Raw genomic sequence first — 18624 nt, 5'->3', positions numbered from 1 at the left:
AAATTCGCTTGTTTGAGAAATAGAGCAAGAAATATCCCAATTTTGTGAAAATTGAAGGGTACATAACAAACATTTCATATTTTCAAAACATTCTGTAAACAATGTTTATTATATTTTAATTAGAAACTACACCCTTGTGCAAATTAATTGAAACAAGACTGAAAATTACGATTTTTTCAATTTTTTTGCGTTTTTTTTCTGAGAATCCATAATTACTCACAAATTAATACATGATATGACTGCCTTTATTTTTCAGAAGATCATTAATCTGCTTTGGCATCGAGTCCACGAGTTGACTGCAATCTTTTCTAATTTTTGGATCGCGGTACCACACCTCAATTATGGCTTCAATCAAGCTTACCTATCGTAGTACAGTCTTTTCCTCGAAGTCTTTCTTTACAAATTGCCCAAAGATTTTCAATAAGATTTAAGTCCGGAGAGTTTCCAGGCCAGTCCAGCACCTTTAATCGCGTTGTAGTCATAAAATTCTTCACAAGTTTCGATGTGTGGCACAGAGCCACATCTTGCTGAAAAATGCTAGAACCATCTGGAAATCTCTTTTTCAATTCTGGAACGACTCTTCTCTGCAAAACTTCGATGTACTGTGGTCCTCGCATCATACCTTCTACAATATGTAAGCCTCCGATGCCATAGTAGCTGAAAAAGCCCCAAAACATATTCTTCAAGGGATGTTTTACAAACTGATTGAGATTCTCGAAGTTTCTCACCTGGAGATCTGCGAACATACAGACTTCTTTGACCCTGTACGAAGAAATGAGTTTCGTCACTGAATAACACCTTCCTCCATTGTTCTTGCATCCAGTTCATATATTTCAGACCCCATTGATACTATGTTTTCTTCGTTGAGTTAGTAAGAAGTTGTTTTTAAACTGGTCCTCTTTGCCCTTCTAACGCAATTTCGAATGACGTAATATTCCTCAAAATTTCGTCATATATCCCAAAAAATAGATCGACCGTACTGCAAAACACAGCTAATGTCGCCGTCTGTGTGAAAAAATGACTATTAAAGGAAATTAGCGCGTCCAGCGAGCCTACACTGGCCGCCATGCTGAAAATATTGTAAAATGACCATTTGTTTCAGTTAATTTGCACAAGGATGTACTTTACTAGTAACGTATACGAAAAACTTGGCATTGAAACCTAGTTAATAAATTAAATTTTAATACTATATTAATTTTATAAAAAATACCATTATTTAATATAATCATTGTAATATTTGTTCTTCAGGTATTCTCTATTTACTACGTCTTTCTGCAACATCATTTCTTTCATAAATTGCCAATAATTATCTCTCACATTTGTCTTTATGCTATACTATCTATAATCAATAGAAAATTAAAATTTTAATCTATCATATCATGCATCGTGTTACCTTACTTTCAGTAAAAAGTAGTCTCTTTTATCCGGCCCGGCAAGGCCAAGTGGTTAAAGAACTCGACTTACTCAAAGGGTCGTGGATTTGAATGCCCGTCACACCAAACATTTTTGCCCTTTCAGCCATGAGAGTGTTATAATGTAACGATTAATCCCATTATTCGTTGGTAAAAGAGTAGCCCAAAAGTTGGCGGTAAGTGATGATGACTAGCTGCCTTCCCTCTAGTTTTACACTGCTAAATTAGGGATGTCTAGCGTTAGCTTTGTGTGAAATTCAAAACAAAATAACCAAACTTTTATCTTCAGTTTGAAAGTTTCTCTCACGATCTTCACTCAGATCGAGATAATTTTATAACTATTTCAAGGTTCTTATGTCATAATTAGAAATTCAGTTAAATTATGATAGTTAGAATGTCGTGTGCTTTGTGCATCTTATTATCATGTGCTCTTTGGTGCATTAGTCAAGTAAATAAAAATTATTTAATTTACTAGTGCCTTTGGTATTGAAAAGTGAGCTGAAATTTCGTCAGCAACGAATTGCAAAAACAAGAGGACAACGGTAAGTATTCCTTTTTTATATATATTCTTTGTTTGTTGTTAAAATAGTATATACAGCTTAATAATTAGAAACTTATTAGTTTAGATAAAATTGGATTAGGAAAGATAATGAATAATAATAATTTTTGACAAGCTACATTCGCGAGTTGCTCGTGCGTTTCGTCATTCAATAAAATAAAGTGAGATAAGGCTTCTCTGATGATTTCCAAATTGTGTGGCTGGATTATTAGTTAGACATTATTCAAAGGTTAATAAAATAGAAGGCTATATATATATATATATGCAGAAATTTAGTAATATAAATGGGGTAGTTTGGATTTATTTTGTGATGTATAAAATATGATATAAAGTTTTACTGAAAAAGAATTTGTTTGTTTGTTTGTTTTAAATTTCGCGCAAAGTTACACGAGGGCTTTCCTAATTTTGCAGTGTAAGACAAGAGGAGAGGCAGCTTGTTTGTTTTTGAATTTCGCACAAAGGTACTTGAGGGCTATCTGTGCTAGCTGTCCCTAATTTAGAAGTGTAAGACTAGAGGGAAGGCAGCTAGTCATCACCACCCACCGCTAATTCTTGGGCTACCCTTTTACCAACGAATAGTGGGATTGACCGTCACATTATAACGTCCCCACGGCTGAAAGGGCGAGCGTGTTTAGCGCGACACTCAGATTACGAGTCACACGCCTTAACACGCTTGGCTATGCTGGGCCGGCATCCACTGCCAATTCTTGGGCTACTCATTCCGAATAGTGGGGTTGGCCAACACATTATAACGTCCCCATGGCTGAAAGGGCGAGCATGTTTGGTGTAACGAGGATTCGAACCCGCGACTCTCAGATTAGGAGTCGAGTGTTTTAACAACCTGGGCTGAAAAAGAAACTTTTCATATTTAGAAAGTTGTAGAACGTACCCAAACGAAATTTTATTAATATTTTAATGAAGAAAAGTATTTTCAAACTTAAGAAAAATAGTTTACACTTAGAGTAGTCAACACTCTAACTCCCTATATCCACAAACAAATTTTAGCACAAATAGTTAATTTAAAAATCTGATTGTTTGTGTACAAAATAATCGTAATGTTAACTTAAAGTTAGCTACATGATTATACACAAAAACTATTACACATTATAATTAGGAAACTGATGGTTATATTATATTTACATGGTCAGACACATTGGCGAAGACATAGCGAAAGTTTTAAAATCTTTGATAACTAAGACGTAAATGTGGCATCAGTTCAGGTTTGCTTTCTCTGAATCAACTTTCAAAGACCTTGCATTCTTAAATTTGCATATAAGCATTAAATTGTTGATGCATTTTCTTTCAACTAAGTATCTTTTCTAGCAATTCCTTCTCTTGTCATGCTAAAAGACATAAGCAAATCTTGCAAACCCATATGTATCAGGAGAAATACAATCATTTCAAACAAGTCTCTTAGAGGTTGAAAAAAAATCAAACGTGTCAAATTTTTTGTAGACCTCTAGGCATTGCTTTCTTCCCCATCGCACCAAACATACTTGCCCTTTTAGCCGTGGGGGTGTTATAATGTAACGGTCAATCCCACAATTCGTTGGTAAAAGAGTAGCCCAAGAGTTGGCAGTGGGTGGTGATGACTAGTTGCCTTCCCTCTAGTCTTACACTGCAAAATTAGGAACGACTAGCACAGATAGCCCTTGTGTAGCTTTGCGTGAAATATAAAAAACAAACATTGTTTTCTTAATGCTTAATGTTTCTCACAGATTGCAAGATCTTTAGTAATGACTGCAAACTCAAGTTCTAATGAATGAAGAGGCTGCTTTCATATATATATATACACACCATGAATTTTCTGAACAACTTGAAGGTAGTAAGGGCTTCAAAGCCTATTTCAAACTAATCATTGATATTCTTGCACACAATGCCTTATATCTTAGAATAGGTTTCTCATCCAAATTGTTATTTATTTCGTTCAGTTTAATTGAATAATATCTGAGTAGCATTCACAATTGCTCAATTTTGAATTGAAGCTGAAACTGGAATTCTACAAAGATATAATCATTTTAAAGTTCAGATCACAAGAGTTTGTTTGCCTTTTTAAATAATTTCTTGGTTGGTTTGTTTGTTTTGGAATTTCGCACAAAGCTACTCGAGGGCTATCTGTGCTAGCCGCCCCTAATTTAGCAGTGTAAGACTAAAGGGAAGGCAGCTAGTCATCACCACCCACCGCCAACTCTTGGGCTACTCTTTTACCAACGAATAGTGGGATTGACCGTACATTATACACCCTCACGGCTGGGAGAGCGAGCATGTTTAGCGCGACGCGGGCGCGAACCCGCGACCCTCGGATTACGAGTCGCACGCCTTACGCGCTTGGCCATGCCAGGCCGTTTCTTGGTTGGCCATCATTCAAGAGTTGTCAAGGGCTTATTGTAGGCTGCTAGGATCTATTTATTGATATTTTGCCAAAAGTGCTATTGAGATCTTCTTTGGAGTGCTAAAAAATTATAATGCTTTCTACATGTATTGAAGAGTCATCAACAATATTTTCTTCAAAATTTGTATAAATTATGGGTTGTTTGGTATATATTATGTGTAATCACAACTTTTGTGCTTGAGTAGTCATAATAATAATAATTTATTAAGGTTGGACTGGTTGAATTATTTTTTTATATTTATTTTTATTTTCTTTATGTTATTTTTATGTAACAGCATATATATCGTATATCTTATATTTATGTTCATTTAAATAACTCATGATTAGTAAGAGGATTATGCAGTTAATCGTTAGTAATAGGAGGAATCTTATGAAAACTGAGTAGGATGTTGAAACTGGTTTACCTTAATCAAATATTATTGGAACTACAAGCGAGAGTAGAAATATGGATGTACTGTGGTGACAATTTTTATAGAATATAAAAATTTTCCTTAAATAGTTTAACTGTACTTTCTTATGAGCTAACTAAAGTCGTTGGCGTTATGGCTGTGTTGCAAAATATTAAACAACATTTCAGCTTTCTTTATATTGAGCTAAACTGCTAATTTAAAATAAACACGTGCATCAACCTCGCTAAACTATGGAATTGGGATATTGCAAAATAGTATTTGTAAAATGTTAACAAAAAACAAATGTTGAACATACCTGTCAAGAACAACTGATATTTTCTGCATATCAGTGATAATGGAGAGGATTCTCACATAGGTTATTTTAACTAGACTTATATGCAAGTTTAAACAATCATGTTCAGGGATGTAAAATGTAACTTGACACCACCGAGTTGAAAGATGTTTATTCAAGACAAACAGTTGAAAATAAGTACACATGTAACCTTTTACATTATTTGATGTCAAGCCCTTGTTCACCTGGCACCAATCACTAATGGAAGATGAGTCCACTCTAGTAAAATTGTTGGGCCAATCACTTTAACGTCTACTCTCATGTGTTTAAATAGATTATGCTGTTAAATCATATAAAAAATGTTGTCTCTGGAACAAAAGTGTGATAATCTCCAACAATAGGTTGTTTCCAACATCACAGTTGTTTTTTGTCTTGAGATTGCTCCAGGCTTTCCAGTTCCTTTAGCTATTTTTCCAAGATATACAGTCAGAATATTTCAGTTTATCTATATGTACAAGACTTGCACTACACTAACTACATGCAACTTTTAATTACTATTTTCCTTTCACTAATAATATTGCCAGGTAGAAATATGTTTTATTATGCAAAAGCTGGTAAAGTGAAATAAGTAATGTTGATAGTGCTAGAAACTTTATGTATCTAATATAAGTTATTGAAAGTATGAACTTTTATGTAATCAGTGTTACTGTTTTTCATTCATTTTAAGCCTTCATATATATATGTTAATAAAGTGTATATTTTATGGTGTGGAATTGGATTCTGTATCATTTATTCCTAGCTATATTTGTAAAATTCCTCAAGTTGGTTGACGTATATATCCATGCACAACTGCATAGCTGGGTTTTCAAATAAATCTTTGTGGAGAAAGGAGCTGGGACAATGTATCTAGCCATCCAGGATGAGACAGGTAAGTGTTGGATTTAAAGGTGAGAAATTAATGCTCTGGCAGTCAATCAAACCACTGCCTTCCACCCCACTATGATTATTATGTAGGTAAGCTGTTCGTATGGTTGAAAGATCAATGACTGGAAGAAACTGTTATACATTACTTTCTTAACTGGGTTGTGGTATTTTATAAAACAGTCCATGCAATGCAGTGTATAATTATCACTCCATTATTTTGTATCAGGACAGTCTGCTGATTATATGATCAACTGGATTGTTAAAAATTTTGTTAAAAATTATTTATTTTGTGATAAAAAAGGTTTATTCTGACAAGTAATAGAAAGCCACAGTTACCGAGATGCACCTTCAGAAAGTAATGTGAAAAGGTTCATGAAGTAATTTGTGCAAAAGCCAGAGGCAGTCTAATCTCAGCTGATAGTGCATTTTATCATATCTACTGGTGATATATGCATATGAATGAACATATGTGTGTGATCATACACATGTATGAATATTACATAGTCATTCATAAATGTTGAATAACACAACTGGTTCAGTAACACAAACACCACAGTTATTAAACAATATCAGAATGGAAACAAAGATATGTACTCTTAAAATAGGACGTTGTGGCATGTTACATGTAATAACTAACCTCTGTGGTATAATCTGAAAATGTGCTGCACCTAAAAGTAAACATCCTGGTGTTATGATAAAAATAAACTCTCAATTTTCCTAAAACACAAATGTAAATGGAAAAGGTTTACTTTACTTGGTCATTGTTTCAACACATACTCTTCTATGACCAAAGTCTCTCAAAAGTTCAATGTGTATGTGTGCCAGTTCCAGATTTGTAAAGGTGTTTGTCAAGTTAAAGCAATGATCGTCATCAAAATACTTTATGTAGTTATGTACTGAATTTTATGATTACAAAAGAATTTTAAATTCCATTCATTCTTCACAAAAACATGTCTGTTAAACTTCAATCTAATGCTAAAACCTAACAGTAGTATGTTTGAAAATGTCATGAATTCTTAAATAAATCTAGATATGAAGTATGCTAATTTAAAATGAATTGCACCAATGAATAATTAATTTTTTTGATGTATAATTTGAATATTTCTATTCATCTGTTTCATCAGTCACAAATAAAAAAGTAGTTGAAATTATTTTAAAAACAATGCCAATGTTGATACATTTGGAAATATTGTGCAACAGTTCTATAAATTCAAAATTAAATTACTTCATATTTGTAATAACCATATTGAAATTGAGGGCTAGAATATCTTAATTTTATGGTTTGGAAATTGGTCACCAAATCCCAAAGGCTGCTGGACCCAATCTAACTTTTAATAAGGTAAAGCCTGTGGATGAAGACATTCTGCTGTACAAAATGTAGCACAGTTATTTTTGGTGCTTGTTCTGAAGTTCCCTGGCAGGGGGTAACTCCAGTTGAATATGGACTCACCTACTGACCCTAAACCTTCCCCACACCACCACCCAGTGCCATTTGATCTAAGCCTACAGAGAAGACATTCAGGTGGATGTTTTGAATAATGGGATCCTCTCCTGAGATGTCCTGATATAGGATATTTGATTACTACCAGAAAAACCTCTGGATGTGCACTCATAACCATTACAACTGAAGAACAATAACATCCTTTTAAGAGTTAAAGTTGCCTTAAGGGGTGGCTGAGCACTGGGAATGCAAGCAGGAGACAAGACATCTGTTCATACTTGACCAGAAATTTGTATTACAGTGATGGTTCCCTCCACTGACAGTAGTACCATACCCTCGAAACGTACACCAGCCATTAAGACCCTACTACACTACCACCATCTTTGATAGCAGGGATCTTCAGAGTTAATTAAGATACCTCCATCTCGATATTTAGTGAAGCACCAAGATGCAGAAGCAATTGCAGATGAAGAAGTACCTTGAGCTACCTCAGCAACAGTTATGAGTTGATGACCCCACTCACCATCATCATCATCTTAACACTGGAGAAGATCCATTTTTAATGCAGCACAGTCAACAGATGGATGCCAAATGGACAGGAACCTTGTCTATGTACAATCAGAAAGATCAATTATTTTGTTTCTCAAAACTACCTTCTCAGTTACAAGAGCTCTGCCAGCTGCAGATGGATCCAGCTCAAACTAGATGAGTCTTGGCCTGGAACCAAAAAATAACCAGGGGCATCATATCAACAAATGGTAATTCACTACCACTTTTGAAGATCTGCTGTCAGTGTTAAAATGAGGAAGGTCGGGTCTTGATGCTGCTGTTGGAGTGTATGTAGGTTTTGTATATATTTATTTTCTAAATTAATCAAATATGCATAGAATTGGTCCCTTGAAGGAAAAATGCTGACTATAATTCTGTTTACTACATAAATCCAACATTACCTGTTAACTTAAAAACGGAATGATAGACTTAAACAGTCTAATGTATAGTTTCAACAAATAGTTTGGGGAACAAATAACTTATTGTCAACTACTATGATATCACATTCTTTAGACTGTAAATGTTGAATGATAGTTTCAGCTTGTTTTACGATGTAAAAAAAGAGAGCTTATAAGAGGCTAATTTTATAGTGTTCACATTTTCCCTATTAAATGCTAAAAAAGTTTTTTATTTTTATTTTCCCTTTTCTTATTTTCATCTTTTGAAGCTCTACTCAAATAAGTGGTTGAGTCTAACAACACAAAATGCATATTTTTTCTTTATGTTCATTGACCTTAATATTTTGGCCAGCAGTGTGTGTGTGTGTGTGTATATATATATATGTATATGTACGTGTGTGTGTATTTATATATATAAAAGTTTTCTTAGTATGGTTACCTGAAAAAGCTTAAAATTAATTTTCTGAAAGGTAACAACAAGTTATATCTTTCTTGTGCTCAGCATAGTTTTGAAATTCATAAACATTAAGAGATACAATATACATTTATAGTTTTATGGTGAATTTTTTATTTCATTACATCTCAGCATGTGGCATGAAACAAAACTCATGACCATTTGCTTCATTTCACCTTCCTGAGACAACACAAGTTCCTGTTTAAATAGATATGTATATACATATTTTCTATGTATAACTACATATACAAAAAAAGCTTTGATAACAGACACACTTCCTGTTTACCAAAGGATGGATTCAAAGACTGTGAGAAACATTAATGTTCTTGGGTTTGATCAACACATTATATCTCCTAAAACAGTGAATCCCAAATAGTACTAAACACAAAATTCACATTTGAAACTAGCTTGGCCCAGCAAAGCTATCAAGCTTGAATACAAGTATTTGCATTAAATTAATATATTAAATACTGTGTTAAAATACCATTATAAGCATCAATATAACTAGAGGCCTTCAAGTAGTCTTTGGAAAGTATAGAGGAATATCTACAAAGATTACATACCAACATTAATTATTAAGCCGAGTTGGAAACACTTTAGGGGCACTGGGCGTATACAGAAGGTCAAATGTGTGTGGCTTCTATCATCCGACATGAATAATAAACATTTACTAATGCTTGATACAGTTTAAGAAATAACAGTATGTAAGACTAGTTACAAAAAGATACATTTTTTACATGTTCTAAATCCATGATTCAGACATTTACAATTGGAAAAAAATCTCAAGAGCCAAATAATTGGGCCTTATGATCACTCTGTTAAAACAATATGAGGTAGGACACAGCTTTTACACTATTTTATCAAAAAATATATCTAGAAGCTCAAATTAAAAAAAATGTACATGGTACACAAGACTGCTTGAACATATTTGTTGGACATATTTCTGTTGCTTCATTCAACATTGTATATACCCACACATCTTATCTTTTGTTAAAGTTCACACCTTTATGACTACATTTTTGAAGTTCTATAATAAAAAAAAAATTACAAATAATATGAGCATAAAATGCACATTTGAAAAGGTTACAAAATTCACTGTACAACAAAATTAACACATTTCCCCTCAAAATAAATTAAGAAAAATCATACTGATATAAAATGAACACAAGTCAAAACACCATAAACATAAATTCTGACCTCCAGAGCAAAGACAAACAGACCTAGTACTTCTCTATGCTAAAACAAAAGGTAAATAACACTTGGCATGTACATTAACAAATTGTTTTAAAGTTGTCTTACACTTAAAAAACAACAACAGAAAAGAAATTCCTATTTAGAAAATTCTGAATAACAACTTATTTGCAGAATAATATGCAACAAATGACAACTTAAAAATGACTTTAAAAACAATGCTAAATAAATTCCTATTGTTTAGTATGCCATATATGCTTGAAACAATGAAAGGATCATTGTATTTTGTAATGTTACGTATAAAGTAAGACAAAAACCACTGTTAGATTACCACCTCTTCCAAATGTATACTATGCAAGTAAGATATTTCACGATCAGTTATGTGGTCTGAAATACTTATTGTTTGACATTCAGTGTTTAGCATATACAGTAGTCTCATAAACCTGTGTCTAATTTGTTACTTTCATGTAAGTGCCTGAGTTTAAATATTCAAAATTTTTCATGAACTGTGGCTTGACCCTAGAGAAAACATCTGAATATTTTATGTAGATGGTGAGTTAATGGAGAAGTAGAAATTGGTCATATGAAGTCAAATGCTGCAAACTGACTCAAGTGTCTCAAAGTATAATCAGCAGAATGTGAAACTATTTCCAAACTAATGGTAGAGTTGTTCAGACATTCAAATTTGGTAGATTTGTATCCATGACATAGCAGATAATTATTATCTGTGTCCATTATGGCTCACTGCATTCACTGGTATAGGTTCCAAACTTCAATCAAATGTTTGCAGCCACAAGTGAATGCTACAGAAGTGTACAGACTTCACAAAACAAGCTTGTGCACCAGATGGCCATTGAGATACATTTTGTTCAAAGCTAGGAATAAATCAGCTAGGCCTACAGTGGTGCTAATAGCACATTCAATGTACCAAAATATGGAGCAATATTCAAGTTTCAATAATCCTTTAATGTAAAATGAGACTTTTTTTCTCAACAAAAATCAGCTATATGAAACCTTCTGATTCTAAGAGATAGAATATGTACCCTCAACTATTTCTTGAGACAACTATAAAACTACTCTTCACACATATATACATACATATTTTCTGTATCACTTCAGTTTCTGCTAGTTAGTATTACAAATTTAAACACTTTGTATATTCTTCTCATTTTTAACAAGTTCTATAAAAGCATAAAACATACTTAAAAGCTAATTTTATTGCAAATTGAGCACTTCTTATCTGTGCAAAAGGAATGATGTGACAAATTTGGCACAAAAACAAAATTCTGCATCTTGAAACATCACTAGACCATATAATTGAGCTAAAGGGTGTGTAGTAAATAAATTATCTTAATTTACATTATTGAGACAGCAGTAAAATAAAATATTCAGAAATAAGAATTTAAATTTTTGACTTATCAATTCAGCTTAAATGTTGTAGAAATGATGCAACCATGAATAATTCTGTAAAAGATAACAGCTTCAGTAAATACACAAGATTGAAATTATCATTTTTACTAACATAGTAAAATTATTAAAAATCTGTTTTCTAAAATACTTTTTTCAAGAAGCATATAAGCTGAACTTCGATTGTAGATCAAAATATCTTTCATAGATAATATTTTTACATTTTCTCAGCTAATGAATGAAAAAATTCTAATACTTATTTAGAAATTATATATATAAACTTATAAATATTTCTAACTCCTGTTAATGTAACACTACATTGTTTAGAATACATTTCCTCTGCTCTTTGAGAAATATTTTCTTCTGCATATTACTAAATCAATACAAAGAGAAATATATTAATAATAAAAATAAAGGTGTACATTATTATACTAATATATGCCATATCACAAATAATAAATAGCTTTTAGAACAACTTTGAAAGTATTCTCACATTAACAACAATTACAATGATATGACAAGTTTGAGATTCAAAAATACACTAAAATTACATAGAATTTCAACTATTTTTTTGCAAAACTTTCTGAGAATAAAAACTACCACTTACAATGAACATGGTGTAAAATTCAGTATTGCTGGTAATGTGTAACAATTCTCAAAGTAAGTTACAAAATTATTTTCTGTAAACTGTCAACCAGATTAGTTTTAAATACCAAAGGATCTACAGTTCTACCAATGTTGCTTTCTTAACAAATCTAATAAATTATTCAAAATGTTTTTTTTTTGTAATTTGTTGCCAATGATATCACAACTAAAGAATAACTAAAGTTACTTATTATTTGTGCTTTTTTTTTTACTATAAAACAAGTTACCACCTAATAAAAATAAAGTTCAAAATTCCATGCAATGCATTCTTACTTTTCAAAGATTGAATTGCAGGAATTATTTCTACCTTTGTTTTTTTGGTTTTTAAGCAATTTACTCAGGAGTCAAAATTAACTTTATTTTGCTTCCAATATTAATCTTATGTTACACCTTTCTCTGAATTTAAGCAAATGGTTTTCCAAAAAAAATCTAATTAAGTATTTGTATATTGCAACTTATGAGTAATTTTTGAAAACATCTTTTCTTCTGTGTCTACATTTTTATGTCTATAATTCTTAATCAGAACCAATCCAAGTAAAAATTTAAAAAAGGTCTTTAAATATATTATGATACATGTGGTACTCTTTGTAAAATGTTTTGTACAAATTATATACATAAAAAATAGATGCAAATGAAAAATATCATGTACTACCCATAATACAAGCTAATGTTGTTCTGGTTTTGATTAACCTTATAAACCAAGAAACCTAGTATTATTAGAGTTAGGTACTGTACAACACAGCACTCAAACTGCATTTATTCCTGGGCAAGCTTCCTCATATGCAAGGTTATAAAATTGAGTAATAGAATTTAAATATATTAATACATTTGTATGCAGGACTTCAAGAGATTTGGCAAATTGGCTACATTTTATATTGGTGACTACTGCAGTTCCACCACTCTGAGTTGACATGCAAAAGACTGCTACATATTCAGTCATGGTTATGTAGATTTAGTCACCACAAGATGCTCAATTCTCATTAATTTCATGTTTACCATGTTCCACTGTTCCCATCCTCTTGCCATGACCATCAGCCTAGAAGAAAGAAAAAAATAAAATTGTTACCTTTGCAATAATAAAAACACTCAAATCTATTGTAAGATTTCTCAGTCGACATAAATTGTTTTTTTGTTTAATTGTGCATGACTAACCTTATAAAGAAAATTTCAAGGCTTGGACAGAGAATTCAGCTAAAAATTATTCAGTTAATTTAGTGCTCTCTGTGAACTCTTCAATTAGTGTATTGACAACATGATTAACCATTAACACAGCTGACAGTTGCTCTGCAGGATATTAACCAAGAGTGTTAAGTCATCCTTCTAAATGTTTTAAGTGCTAATGAATATTAAAAAGAATGCTCCCCTCTAAAATTTTATACAACCATGACATAAATTGTACCACATTTTTTATTAGAACTTAGTAACAATTTAACAGTCTTTTTCATCCATCATGGATGACTGCAGGAAAGGGCTAGAGTGGGCATTTGCCCCTTCACATGTAATACAAAAATTGCACTTATAATGATGTAAATTTAACATCATAGTTAAGCTAAATATTTTAATAATTCTCATTAAAATTATGAACTTGTGTTTGTATTTAAACATAACACATTTTTTTTAATCTGTTGACTTGTATTGTAAATGTTTATCCCCTCCATACTTTTACCCTCCCTCTTGAAAATATTTCAGTGGGCACCCATGCATCCATTGGTTTTTATCAATTTATATGTATTTATAAGCAAGTAAAATAAAATCAAGGATTTTTACATTGGCAAGCCTTTATTTTAATTACATATTATTATAATCTTCTCTTCTGGTCCACAAAAAATTAAGTGCATCATTTATGACATGGCCATAGCTTATTATAAACAACAATGCAGTGGGTGATAGCAAACATTTTGATGACTCAAGTCCAATAACTTTACTGTATGTAAACAATCAACAATTAAAAAAAACTTAAGTTTTCTACACTGAAAACATTTTTGAAAGGTACTCACTTCCTCTCACAAAAATAGCTATCTTTCAGTGCTGCCCTCTATACACAAAAAATTGTTCACATGCCACAAGTTTTGAACTCCAACTACCCAAAGATTACTGTGGTTACACTGCCTCTTCCATAGAACTCATCATGCAACAACTCTCCACCAACGAGAGTACACGTAACATCCTGATTCAATTATACTTAACTATGATTTTGAGTTAGACAGAAAAAGTAGCATTAGCTTTCAATGAGGAAAGAAAGGTGGAAGTGCAAAAGGAGGTAAGTACATATCAGAAGTATATTTTCAGTATCGGAAAATTATAAATTCAATTACAGTATGTTACCTCCCCTAACCTGTATAGCTAGAAACCCACATTGAAAAGATGAAAGGATGAGTGTGGGGTATTATAAAGAAGCACCCTTTGAAAGCATCTGAAGAATATCCTATACTGATTATTCTTATAATAAAAAAATCACATGTGGGAGACCACACCATTTCTGAACCAGGTGTGCTCTTTGCCCAGTGTGTAAACAGGTGTTGCAGACATACACAGAAAAATGGAGAAGTGCAATCAATAGGGGAGAAAAAATGGTTGGATTGAAATTGAAACCACATAACAGCATACTCTCAATCCTGATGAAGAGAGTCTCTACAGATGAATCCTCTTCAAGCAGTAACATTGAGGAAAGTGAAATTGCATGTGTTCCAAAGTATAGAGTGAATAAGGAAAGGCAGTCAACTACAGTATAAAACCAAACTGTTTCTGGAACATAACCTATGATCTTTGATGGGTCCACATAATCTTCATCTCAAGTTCTATAGAACATAACTATATACTGTGCAAACTGATATGCAAAACAGGCATGTGGGTGCAATCCACAACTAATGATACATTCAAGAGTATGACAACTGAATTACGATAGTAACAGCCAACATGTATGAGAACATATACTGTTTGGTCCTAATCAAAATCCAAAATCAGCTACCAGTAACAGACATCCATATAAGGGTAGGATAAGGAATTCCAATCAAAGGAGTGAACTGCAACGTAAAATATCAACACTAAAGCAACATCATCTTATTGGGCAAAAACTGTAAGGTACTGAAGTGAATCACTCTATAATTCTCTAGAAGGAGAGTAAATCACAGAGAAAAGTCCAGAAGAATGTCAACATGAAAGTGGACTGTCCCTAAAATTATATCCAACCTCACTCTCCAGATAGTCATGGAAATCATACACAACATCAACCCTCAGAGCCCACATGACAAAGATAATTCACAGGAATGGAGAACCAGCACAACACAAACATCCTACTCTCCACCTAATGGAATTGTACATTTAGTTATTTACATTAGATCACATTTCAGAGGATACCTCCAGTGGCTTCAAACTGAAAAGTGACAAGAATTTCCACTTGAAGAACATAGGGAGGAGGATAAAACACAGAAAAATAGTCCAGAAGAATGTCAACACTGGAGATACTCCAAATGAGTGATCAGAAAAACCTTATTTTGAAAAGCAAGCCACCTCTTAAATACTCAATCTAAGGGACAACGGGGATGGGAAGCTATTCTCCTTTGCTTTACCCATGTGTATCAATGGTTTAGTATGGTCCACAAAAGGCATATTTGTGAAACAAATATTTCACAAGGAAAACCTATGAGCTTTCTTGAGGAATCCACCCATCTGAACAATGCATATTATTGTTCAAGGGAATACTGTATTTTATGATAGCATCATGATTGTACAGTGTGAATTTGTAATGCATTAAGTATGCCTGGACAGGCAACACTGACCACAGAGTAAGATCCTCATAGTAAAAAAAGGACATGCTCAAGAAATGAAATATACAAAAAAAGGATAACAACCCAGTTACAGGATGGTTACAGAAGGAAGAGAGCATCCTGATGAGGAACAGCCATCCAATGCAAATATGATATGAACATATGAGTATTAGACTACATTCCTCCTTGAAGAATTTTCTTCAATGAACAATTGAACTGAAATGCCAGAGAAAAAAATAAGGTGCATGATCTGATGTAATAACACTGGAACAGATTTTGATAAGAAGAAATAGGTCAACTGAATCAAAAGCTGAACCCCTATTTGGCTGAGAGAGAAGAAATGAGAGCCACAGAATGGTAAAGAGCCTGGGCAGGATAAGCAGATCACTGGACTCACAAGTGCAATCTAGTGACAGTCCCAGTTCAGCCAGTTGTGCCTGGATATCAAGACCAAAATAAGAAATGGCAGACCATCTATTCCAAAAATGCATAACCCAACAAGAAAGGAAGACACATCCCCAGGTGGGATGTTGTGGTAAATATTGAAGCTTGGTAGCATTCTACAAAGAATGTTGCAAACTGCAAAGATGAAGAGGAGGTTTGAGTCTTTGATATACAGACTCTGGACTGGCAAGGTATAGAAGGCCCCAAGCAAAGCTGAAGACCCAAATGGTGAACAGGGTCAAGCATCTTTAAGGTAGAAAACACGGCAGAACCATAAACCAAGGGCCCATAGTACAGTTTGGAACATATGAGGGCAAAATAGATCCTCAACATAGCATATCAATTCACTCCTTAAAATGTGGAAGAGAAGACATGGAGCATGTTCAGTCCCCTTGTATACTTGATATGAAGCTGCTTAAGGTGGGAAATTAAAGTAAGCTTATGGTCAAGGATAAGTCCCAAGAACTTTGGCTCATAAATCACAAAAAGAACAACACTGGAATGGAGCTCTGGATCATGGTGTAAATTCCATTGGTGACAAAAGTGCATGCAAACAGTTTTGGAGTAAAAAAATGTAAAACTGTTTGCTGTGATCCACTTTAACAAGCAAGTGAAGACAGTTTAAAACTGCTGTTACATAAAATTCAGGCTTAATGATTTGCAATGGATGTGGAAGTTGTTAACATAGAATTCATTTGCAACATTAGAGGAAGTTGCTAAGTGACTTCATTGATCTTCATACTAATAAATATGCCACTCACGACACAGTCCTCAGGAAATCCAAGGGAAAGGGTAGAATCCATAAAAACTGGAATTTGCATTTGAAGTTATGAACAGAAATGGATAAATGGCCACACAAACTATACAAATTGAGATGACACAAAATACCAAACCTCCATGTAATGTAATAAGCCTTCTCAAGATCAAAGGAAATGGACATAATGTTCTTTCGTGAGGAAAACTTCCCTGGTAATGTTTCCAGTTTAATCAGGTTGTCCATGGTGTAAGTGCTGCAGAAAGAACACACACTGGGTGGGTGGAAGGAGGTTGTTTGGTTTAAGAAATCAAACAATATGAGCATTAACTATCCTCTCCAAAACTTTAGAGACAGCTAGTAAAAGCAATTTGTTGATAATTAGAAAGAATCTTGAGGTCCTTTCCAGGCCTTGAAAAAGGAAGATAGCCTTGCACCACATATCAGGAAAAACATTCACCTTCTAAATCCAAAATCTTGATGGTTATTGTAGGTAAGATGTGTTTGCTATCCATAGTAAATAGTGGAAACAAAAAGGATGAAAACAAGAGGAATATGACATAAAAGAAAAAAATGGCAGGAGTACGTAAAAAAAAAAATGTTAGTACATGTTTGAGGTTTGCAATGGTTAACACACAGTGGTTACTTGCAGAGATAAATGGCAAAAATTACAAATGTCTCTTATAGACCACTAGGGGAGGACAAAACAGAAGATAATGATAAACATAGGTGAGAACAAAATGATCTCAAAGAGGTAAAGAAAAGGTCTATGAGGAATGCAGGATAGGGCAAGAAGAGTCCTATACATACATGAAGCATCCAAGTATCTGTGGCAGCTGCAAGTAAAAAATGTGGCTTCTCCCTGAATCCTGGAAAAGGGAAGGAAGGAGGAGTACATGACACAGGAATGAGCCACACAGAATTGGGAATGTTGAAAAAACAAGGAAAAAAATCAATGAGATGGAACCACTTTGGATTCCAACAAGGTATAACAATTTCAAAACACTGACAGTCATCAATATAGCATGAAATGCTGGGCAAGGAAGAACTCAAGTAAATAGTGCACACTACCAAGAAGATCCCACCAACTGAGGGATCAAGTATGTAGGTACAAAGGGAGATGAAGAAATAGAAGGTACAAATCACCCATGAAAACCCCATAAAGGTGCACAGGAGAAGACAACAAGGGGTAGATGCAAATGGGAAAGCTGGGCCCAGGAAAAGCACATTACATTTTCAGAATGTGATCTCCATGTCTAAATGAAAGACTCATAGGTTTGAGAGTTCATGAAAAAAATGAAGAGCCAAAAATGTAACTACGTAATGAACTAAACAGCATGGACCCTGAAAACCATATTCAAAGGGTAAATTAAGAAACAGACAAAAGGTATCATAACTGGGAAAATGTGTCAAAAAATGGTAAACAAGAAACACGGTAACATTCACAGGCATAACATTTGACTGTATGGCAAAGGAATGAGGTGTTAAAAGGCTGTCCAAAACATCATCGTACAAGCCAAGGCACACCAAGAAGTGGTACATCTGGCCCTGACATAAAAGCTATCTTACACTACATAACATTCATGGTACAGTGACAAGTGTTACA

The 18624-nt window shown here is 33.5% G+C and overlaps 1 protein-coding gene across 3 annotated transcripts in view; it reads right to left on the bottom strand.

Annotated features, from left to right (window-relative positions):
* Positions 1–8903: 8903 nt before the first annotated feature.
* Positions 8904–18624, bottom strand: part of LOC143240964 (CUE domain-containing protein 1-like) — a 61304-nt gene continuing 51583 nt past the window's right edge. For all 3 annotated transcript variants that reach the window (XM_076484289.1, XM_076484288.1, XM_076484290.1), the window contains exon 7: positions 8904–13089. In XM_076484289.1, the coding sequence (XP_076340404.1) occupies positions 13024–13089 (66 nt within the window). In that variant the 3' untranslated portion in view covers positions 8904–13023. The remainder of the gene's footprint in view (positions 13090–18624) is intronic.

The sequence above is a fragment of the Tachypleus tridentatus genome, chromosome 13, assembly GCF_004210375.1.
Source record: "Tachypleus tridentatus isolate NWPU-2018 chromosome 13, ASM421037v1, whole genome shotgun sequence".
NCBI lineage: Eukaryota > Metazoa > Arthropoda > Merostomata > Xiphosura > Limulidae > Tachypleus > Tachypleus tridentatus.
This window is presented reverse-complemented; position numbering and strand designations above follow the sequence as displayed.